Source organism: Cervus canadensis, chromosome 33 (genome assembly GCF_019320065.1).
Source record: "Cervus canadensis isolate Bull #8, Minnesota chromosome 33, ASM1932006v1, whole genome shotgun sequence".
Classification (NCBI taxonomy): Eukaryota; Metazoa; Chordata; class Mammalia; order Artiodactyla; family Cervidae; genus Cervus; species Cervus canadensis.
The window spans coordinates 14823523-14833325 of record NC_057418.1 but is presented as its reverse complement, the minus strand read 5'-3'; the positions used below and the strand labels follow the sequence as shown (position 1 = coordinate 14833325).

Genomic DNA, 9803 nt, shown 5'->3' with positions numbered 1-9803 from the left:
CCAGGGAAGCCCAAAGAAGTGTTTAACACATGGTTAGACACTATATAATTCCACTTATATGATGCTCAAATGTAGGTAAACTTGTTTCAGATGATAAAAGGCAGAACAAACAGTGGTTACATTGGGGGATAATAGTTAGATTGTAGGTTCTGAATGGTGTATATCCGATCTGTACATTTAAGAATTGGGTACCTTATACATGCTTTATTTCAATGAAATGTCAGTTAAAAAACAATATACTGACTATAGGAAAGAGTTTCTATCTTTGGAGTGAGAAAAGTGGATCAAGGCAGAAAAGTAGTGAGGGAATACCATTCATTTACTTCCTTCTTTGTCACTCCTTTTCTTTCCTAAATTCCGTGTGAGAGGATCAGGGACTCACCAGCTCAGCCCCCAAAGCTTCAGAGGTTCACACACTTCTGTCTGGGACGCTTCCCGCTTGGAGGCGGGTAAGGATGGATCTATAGGGGGAGGCCCCGCGAGAGAAGGGACTCGGAGCCCCTCCAATCCCACACAACACTGCAGAACTGCGGGAACAAGAGCAAAGCTGTGGGACCAGCAAAGTGCCAGCCGCCCCGCTGCTAGTTCCTAGCGTTTCAGCGGCTGGACAGCGACAGGATGGCTTCCTGCCTTCCCCGCGGAAAGTCTGACAGGTACTTTAATTAATTCCAGAGCGATAACTCTTTATTCACAAAAGGGTTATTCTCCGCTAGCTAGAAGCGAGGACAATCCATTGAGGACTGGAACAAAGACTCAACTGCTTTGCTTTTTTTTTTTTTTTTTAATTCGGAGCCAGCAGGAGCCAACGCGCCCCTTCTAAAAGTGAAGGGCTGGAGCGCGCGCACACTTCTCACCCGCCGGGTCTTCCTGGGGACCAGGCGGTGTGACCCGATCCTCGCGGGCGGGAAGCTTGTCCTGGAGAAAGGGAAATCCACTCAGCCTAAGAGTGAGTTGCACTCTTCTGGGCACCTGGCCGCGCGGAAACTCCAGCGAACTCTCCTGGAAAACAGACCATGCCACCCGAGTCTCTTACCAACCTCTCCCAGCCCGCGGGCGGGAATCGGAGCGGTCTCGTTCCCGGCATGTCGGAAAGGGATTTCCTACCCGCCCGGGACGGGAGCACTGCGGACTTGGTGATCCGTTGTGTGATCCCGTCCGTCTACCTGCTCATCATCACCGTGGGCTTGCTGGGCAACATCATGCTGGTGAAGATCTTCATCACCAACAACGCCATGCGGAGCGTCCCCAACATCTTCATCTCTAACCTGGCCGCTGGGGACGTGCTGCTGTTGCTCACCTGCGTCCCGGTGGACGCCTCGCGCTACTTCTTCGACGAGTGGGTGTTCGGGAAGGTGGGCTGCAAACTCATCCCGGTGATCCAGCTCACCTCCGTGGGGGTGTCCGTCTTCACTCTCACTGCCCTCAGCGCCGACAGGTAAGGGCAGAGGCCGCGGCCGTGGAGAGGGGCGGAAGGGTACCTGGGCAAGGCGGGGTAAGCGAAGGGCAGGGAGGAGGAGGGGAGAGGAGAGACTCTATCGGAGAATTAGAGTAAAAGGACTTCAAATGGACAGAGATGCGAAGTTTGGGGAAAAAATAAGAAAATCATTATTTTAAAAGTATTTGCATCAGTTTAAAATTGCACAGCCTAGCCTTTCCCTTGCCCTCCACACACTTTGTTCAGCCGCTAAGTCGTGTGCGAGTCTTTGCGACCCAATGAACTGCAGCACCTTCAGGCTTCCCTGTCCTTCACTATCTCCCTGAGTTTGCTCAAATTCATGTCCATTTCGTCACGCACACTGTGGGGATCTTCATTATCCATTTCATAGAAAAGTTATAGAATAGATGTGCAACAATCTTGTAGAAGCTAGATGTGCAACAATCTTGTAGAAGCTATAGGATAAGCTATAGAATAGATGTGCAACGATCTTGTAGAAGCTTTTGGTGTGTCCCTAGAAACTTAGAGGTTCACTTTCCTTACTCAGTAGTTTAATAACCTGATAGGTAAGACTTTCTGCCTTAATACTAGGAAAGTGTTTGACTTTAATTTTTTTTTCCAAATAAGGAGAATTATTTCACTAAATGCTGCTATTTATTTGAAGCAAAAACATCTAGAATAGCACACATTCTTCAGACATGACTTTATACATTCTTCTAGTTTTATTACCTGAAGTCCAGTGATATAATTTTTTCCCCCTACCAACAGGTAAGATACTAAGTTTTAGTATCTTAAAACAGTGCTGAAAAATACATCTTTGATATCAAATCTGCCTTCCATATATTTCAAGAGTGGGAAATGTTTATTACTCTACCTTATGGATCAACTAGTTCAACTGTGTTATTTTTCAGATGAGGATGTTGAAGCCAGGCAGATCTGGGAGGAGAATCCAGTCCTGCTGACTCCTGGTCTAGTACCCTAACCCAGACTCTCAACAGTCATGATTGGGGAATTTAAGCAGGAGGCATATCTGGATGGGTGTGGGGAGAAATGTGTAATTAAACATCATTGCATGGAACCCTGGTCTAATTTCCTTAGGAGTGGGTTGTTGACTTAAACTGCTTAGATAAACAGTTTAACTTGAATGATTAAGGTGGTGTTCATGATACTTCTCTTTAATTTACATATTAAATTATTAATGAAAAATGAGTCCATCTAAATTTCCTGGCATTTGTAATAAGACCCTTACATCACTTTGGCATTGAGAAGTTACTCTTCATTGGTGAAGAGACAATATTCAATAGAAAGTTGAGAGCCATTGTCTTTTAAACCAAATACTATCGACCTTTAGTTTGTGTAATGTAGTCTTTCTAAAACCACATTCCTATAAAGATGGGTGACTTTGAGTAAGTTATGCATCTCACTTTGTTTCTATGACCATTTCTATTCAGTATTATCTTTTAAAACACTTTTTTGTATATCAGAAGCAAAATGTGACTTTTTAGTTTAGTTGCTCTTCTTCGTGGAACCCATTTTAATTAGAATGTTAAAAAAAATCTACTTAGAGATTAGAATAAAACTTAAGAGCTATCATAATAGTTACTCTCTTTATGCTTTCATTTTTAAAAGTGATATCAGTAGCAAGACCTAGGGCTTGAATTTATTTCATACTACTTTTCTCAATCTATTGTCTTGGAGATTGGTAAATTGGCTCTGACAAAGGACAGAGAAAATGCTATTCTTTATGTATTTACTGACTTTTTTCAGTTTATGTGTATCACATACTTTATAAACATAGCCTGGGTACTTTAATAACAGTGATAAAGTTGGTTGCCTCTTCTGTGTGGTCCAGAGCCTACTCTTGCATTTTGAAATTTTGTGTGCATTTTGAAAATTTAAATCAAGGAACTGGAATTACTAATGGTGAAATTACACAGTACATTCCAATATGCACTTCAAATGGTTTGGAAATATTTTGTTATATGTTGTTTACACTTCTATTTTTCTTCCAGAACATAGTAATCAAGTGTTGATTAGTAATTAACCTCCTCATACTTCATCTCACTGAACATTTTAATTTCTTATGGATTTGGAGATAAGTGTAAGATTAATTGCCCTTAGCACTGTGCTAACTTTTTTTGTGTGTTTCTTATCCTCACTACACTATGAAATAGGCACTGTAATTATTACCATTTTAAAGTGAAGAAAGTTAAGACTTGAAATTAAGCAACATTTCCGTGATCTCACAGTGATGGAACCATTATCTGAACCCAATTCAAAACCTGGACTTTTCACCATTAAGATGCATTATTACTTTCCCTGGTATAGGAAATTCTTATTGGCTTTTCCTATTTAATGACACACAGAAAAGTTAAGTTTAAAAAATCATCATGATATATTACTTAACTCTGCAATGAGCAATGTTTGTTTAACCATAATAATACTGCAGTGACTATCTTGTAAAAAATGTAATATATCTTACTAAATCAAGAAGTTAAGAATGAGAAGAATAAAGGTGGTAAAGAAATAAAATCTTTAAATATCATCACAGGATGTCAAGAGCTAATGTCTGTAATATTTAATTCAAGAGACAATGACAGAAGTACCTTTCTTGGACATAAGGAGGTAATGATTTGAAATTTGTTTTAACTCAGGAGTGGGACCAGAGATGGAATGAACGATTTCTACTTTTCTTTGTAGCACTCTCAGTGCTCTCTGACTTGAAAAACAAACCAACCTATTTGAATATATTCATCTGATAAAATTTAGAAAAGCAGATACATTAGCTCATTCTAGTTACTGATTGTAATTCTTTCAGTTTTGAAAGAACATTCAGTTAATCAGAATGGGAAGAAGAAGCTCATGCTTGTTGAGTTCTGCCATGTGCAAAGTCTGTATCTTGTTTGCAACTTCATTAAATTTGGAGTTGAAGCTGCTTGTTGTTGCTTTGCTTTCATTTTTGTATATTTCTTGGGAAGACCCTCTAGATGAAAATGTGAACTGCCGTTTTCTTGTTGAGGGTCTGGGAATGACACCTGGTGCAAGTCAGGAAGGAGAAAGATTATTTTATTGAGGTTGGGAGCTGCTCCTCTCTTATGGGCAATGGAATGAATTTTTACAGAACCTCAGAGGGAGGCTTTATCTGCTTGTTTTGTAGCTTAAAATATTCTGAATTTTTGAAATATCAGACTAACTCAAACATAAATAAAGAGAAGGCACAGGATCATGGCATGGTAACTAACTGCTAGGTGCCAGGCATTAGAATAGGTGCTCTGTACAGTTTTTCTATTCACAAAACTTTGAGGGAGATGTCTTTATCCCCACCTTACAGATGAAGGAAAAGATCTTAAGTGATATTCTAAAGGATATCAGAGATGAAATAACAGTGCTAATTTGTTTGACTAAAATCACTTTTTCCTGTATCTTGTTAACCTCCTAGGTATATGGGTAACCTGAAATGCTTTTAAAGATAGATATAAGTAATTTGAGATTTACATATGATTTTGTTCTGTTTGCATTATTATTAACTTACTTAATAGTCACGTGTAATTGAATGAGGTATAGAAGGCTTGGATTGTTTAAGCTATTGTGTCCTGGAGTGTGGTTCACTTACCACTATGATGGTGTTAGGTGGGAGAAGACTTCATGATGTCTTGACATTAAAGAAATTTGAGCTATAAAGACAGAATGTTATTCCATTTCCAGTTCTTTCTGTCCTTATGGCTAAATTAGGGGGAAAAATCCCATTCTAGATTCTTCTCTAAGATTTGTCAATGTCCTTAGGGGGAAAAAAAGGTAGGAGAGCCAACCTCAGAAGCTCTAGAAAAGTATTCAGGTAAATTTAAAAAATAATATTTTGTGAACATTTTATATTTTATGATTATGTGTTATGGTAATTGCAGGAGTAATTGGAAATAAAAGTACTTAATTAGAATTATTCAATATATGATAATACTTGTAATATGTGTACATGGAGAAAATACTTGTGAAGGATGTAAGCAAATTACTGCAGTTTGGGAAATGACAATTTAAAATATTTTTCTCATCTTTTCTGTGCTCATAAGCAGTGGAATAACTTGTGTACAGAGAGACACCAGAGTTCTTAGTTATTCCACACACTACATAACAGCTTGGGAATAATGGGGTATGGGCACCTCTCTCTTTTTAAAAAAATAAAATTTATTTTACATTGAAGTATAGCCAATTAACAATGTTGTGATAGTTTCTAGTGAACAGCAAAAGGACTCAGCCATACACATACATGTATCCATTCTCCCCCAAACTCCCCTCCCATCCAGGCTACTACATAACATTGAGTAGAGTCCTCTGTGCTATACAGTCGGTCCTTGGTGGTTATCCATTTAAAATACAGCGGTGTGTACATGTCAATTCCTATCCTTCCTCCCATCCTTACCCCTGGCAACCCCAAGTTCATTCTCTATGAGTCTGTTTCTGTTTTATAAATAAGTTTATTTGTACTATTTTTTAAAAGATTCTTTATAAAAGGGAGTCCATGTATTTCTCCTTCTCTGTCTGACTTTGTTAACTCAGTGTGACAATCTCTAGATCCATCCACATTGCTGCAAGTGACATTATTTCACCCTTTTTAATGGCTGCATAGTATTCCATTGTGTATCTGTACCACATCTTCTTTATCCATTCCTCTGCTGATGGACATCTAGGTTGCTTCCGTGTCTTGGCTATGGTAAACAGGTTGGCATCTTAGTAAAATCTCTCTCTCTTTTCCTTTCTCTTTTTAATTTTCTTTCTTAAGAGAGTAATTTGAGATGTGCTGTCTGCCCAGGTACAGAGCCATTGTAAACCCCATGGATATCCAGACATCAGGGGCAGTGCTGTGGACCTGCGTGAAGGCCGTGGGCATCTGGGTGGTCTCCGTCCTGTTGGCTATTCCCGAAGCCATATTTTCCCAAGTGGCACGCATTGGCAGCTTGGATAATGGCAGCTTCACGGCGTGTATACCCTACCCTCAGACGGATGAACTACATCCAAAGATTCATTCAGTGCTCATCTTCTTGGTCTACTTCCTCATACCACTTGTTATCATTAGCGTTTATTATTATCACATTGCAAAGACCTTAATTAAAAGTGCACATAATCTTCCAGGAGAATACAATGAACATACCAAAAAACAGGTAAGTTCTGTAGGTGAGTATGTTGAGGGCATGCTGGTGAGAAGCAGTCAGTGCTATTTTGAATTCTAGTTCATTGGCTTTCAATACCAGGATTGACTAGAACAGTCAGAGGACACTGGGGCATGCAGTAGCCTGGACTAGAAGGGATGTTGGAGACAGGGGTCTCTGTTTTGTGGCCATGTCTTAGCTCTAAAAGTCCACTGAGCTCCAATTTATCTGACACCTGAACATGCCTGTTAGAATGTCTCTGGTGGCTTTTCTTTACGTGCAAATGTTTATGCAAAGAAACACATAACAAACCAGAAAAAAATTTCACATTTTAAGTATGTGTATGTGCTAAGTCGCTTCAGTTGTGTCTGACTATTTGCAGCCCTATGGAATGGGTTGGGAAGATCCCCTTCTCCAGGGGATCTTCCTGACACAGGGATCAAACCCAGGTCTTCTGCACTGCAGGTGAATTCCTTACCATCTGAGTCACATTTTGAATATACATTTATTCAATTATTGTTTCTTTTCCCATTAGCCCACAAGGGATGACAGAAAGTCCGGGGGAAGGTTACATCAGAAAAGGACTAGGACACTTCCCGGGGACTGGGGGTGAGATTTGGTTAGAATTCCAAAGCAGGAGACTGGGAACAGAGGGCCTCAAGACAGGAGTGAAAGGGAGCAGAAGGCAGGCTGGTGCTGACGTCAGACTTGGTCTAATTCAACTTTATAGCTTTTCCAATAAATAAATAGCAAATAAATGTATACTGCAGTGAAATTCTGGCACCTAGGCTCAACCTTCTATGGAGGCCCATGCTTAATAATGCAAGCTTCACATCCACTTCCCTAATTCATCCAAGTTGTCTAATTGATGCTACTGGCCTACATCTAGAGCACCACATTCTGCCTCCTGATCTAGACTCCTTCTCCCTTAGACTTTTGTTTATCATTCACCACTACTTACTCCCCAGTGTCAGACCTGTTTTAATCCTAAACCTTTGCAGACTTCTCTGCATTTTCTAGTCAATTGCCAGTAGTTTTAGCTCAGAAAATATGTCTACTATAAATATCTTGGTAAATTATGTCTTCACTTTTTTTTTTATGTCTTCACTTTCATGTTGCCTTATATAAATATTCAAACAAATTAGACAAATATGAGCTAAACTTGGGGCTCTAGATGTTAGAAAATGATTTTTAGATTTAAAAAGATTACTGTGTCATATTTGAATTTTGTCTATTTATCACATTCCTGAAGACCTTCCTGGAAAACACTAAACATACTAGGTGAATTTTATGAAAAGAAAATTTTTATTTTAAGGGTACGTGGTCTAACATAATAATGTTTATAGAAATGATAGTTATGTCAGATGCTTTTGATTTATGAGAGGCTGGAGTTTAAATTAAATCTCAAGTTGTTTTTTTTTCCTGTGTGTGTGTGGATAGATTTTTAAAAAGTCATACCCTATTTCAATAGATCAACTTTTCTTATTTAAAATACTCTGATTTAAAATTTTTTAAGCTTGAATTTATTCTGTGGTTTTAATACAAATAGATTTACATTTATAGTGATCATGATAAAGCTTTAAGGAAAAGGAAAAGTTAAAAATAAGAAATTTTTAAGATCACAGTTTTAACATGAACATAGCTTTTTATAAATTGTCAAACATTTTAAAGTGAAAATAGTGTAATGACCAAAATAGGCTGCATCAAATTGGTAAAGTCATTATCTTGGCAAGGAAAATCGTTGTTGTGCTTTTGGATGCATTTGCATGCTATGCTGAGTTTTACATCTTTTGAACCACAGTATGTTTTAGAATGTGGCTGCCTCCATTTTCCTTTTAATCAGAAGGGCTGTTTCCTTATATTTGCAGATGGAAACACGGAAACGCCTGGCCAAAATCGTGCTGGTCTTTGTGGGCTGCTTCATCTTCTGTTGGTTTCCAAATCACATCCTTTACATGTACAGGTCTTTCAACTATAACCAGATTGACCCATCTCTAGGGCACATGATTGTCACCTTGGTTTCCCGGGTTCTGAGCTTCTGCAATTCCTGTGTCAATCCATTTGCTCTTTATCTGCTCAGTGAAAGCTTCAGGAGACATTTCAATAGTCAGCTCTGTTGTGGAAGGAAGTCCTATGGAGAGAGATCCACCAGCTACCTACTCAGCTCCTCTGCAGTGCGCATGACGTCCCTGAAAAGCAATGCTAAGAATGTGGTGACCAATTCTGCGTTACTAAATGGGCACAGTGTGAAGCAGGAAATGGCACTGTGATTTTGTCCATTCAACTCACTACCTGAAAAGAAGGTACTCTTGTATTTCTGTTGAGTAGAAAGAACTGAGCAATTATTTTTCTTACTAAATCTCAGCTAATTCATTAAATGATTTCACAAATTGACTCAGAAAAGGCAAAACAAACATTGTTACCATTTTTCTCTGAACAAGACTTTAAGTGACATTAAAAATGTATGTATTCCTCACATTAAAAGTGATTCAAAAAGCAACTCTATATTTGTATAAGTCAATATTGCTTCAAGATTGAAGTTGTTCCTAGAGCCAACTCTAGGGCATTTATCTTAGATTTGTTTTATTTGGGAGCATGAAATAAATTTCTTTTTTGACTCAATGATCTGATGAGTGTAATATTCAAGCTCCAAATATTTGAAATACAAGTCATTTTTTCCTGGTGAATTTTATTCATAACTAGTGCATGTATGTATATCCATTGTTTGAGTAAATTAATAGAAAATTCAAAAGGTGGAACAAATCTTTGTACAACTAATCATAATTTATAGAAATAATTTATATCTGTAACTTCTAAGCATGTGATTAAAATATTTGTTATGTGTGAAGACATTTGTATTATAGTGAAATAGATATCATCTGAATATGATTTGAATATAAAATAGGCATCATATGTCCCAAATTGTAAAATTGTAACTCAGAACTTGGCATGGCCATCTTATTGTACATTGCTAAGTGTTTGGATATTTGGGTGATTCTGTGTAGCTGTGATGAGATATAATTCTGGTGAGTTCAACCATTTACTCTGGTGAATTCAACCACCCTTTCTTGCAATAGCCACCAGATGAATGTGTATATAATCTACTTGGACAGTTTATTCTGCAATAGTATCATAATTATCTCAATAATTTTGGATTAAAATTTCACAACAGAAACTTAAAGAGGGTTCCGCAGCCATGTGGGAGAGGTAGGATTTAAAACCAAACC

General features: G+C 38.3%; 1 protein-coding gene across 1 annotated transcript; it reads left to right on the top strand.

The window, feature by feature from the left end:
* Positions 1 to 783: 783 nt before the first annotated feature.
* On the top strand, positions 784 to 9076 carry NMBR (neuromedin B receptor). The gene is made up of 3 exons (XM_043457362.1): positions 784 to 1435; positions 6240 to 6588; positions 8445 to 9076. Exons 1-3 carry the CDS (start codon positions 1014 to 1016, stop codon positions 8844 to 8846), a joined length of 1173 nt encoding a protein of 390 aa, XP_043313297.1. The 5' UTR covers positions 784 to 1013; the 3' UTR covers positions 8847 to 9076.
* Positions 9077 to 9803: the final 727 nt, after the last annotated feature.

Coding starts and splice junctions, on each gene's coding strand:
- NMBR (XM_043457362.1), top strand. CDS start 1,014: ATGCCACCCGAGTCTCTTACCAACCTCTCCCAGCCCGCGGGCGGGAAT. Junction 1,436..6,239: donor ACTGCCCTCAGCGCCGACAG/GTAAGGGCAGAG, acceptor CTGTCTGCCCAG/GTACAGAGCCATTGTAAACC. Junction 6,589..8,444: donor ATGAACATACCAAAAAACAG/GTAAGTTCTGTA, acceptor TTATATTTGCAG/ATGGAAACACGGAAACGCCT.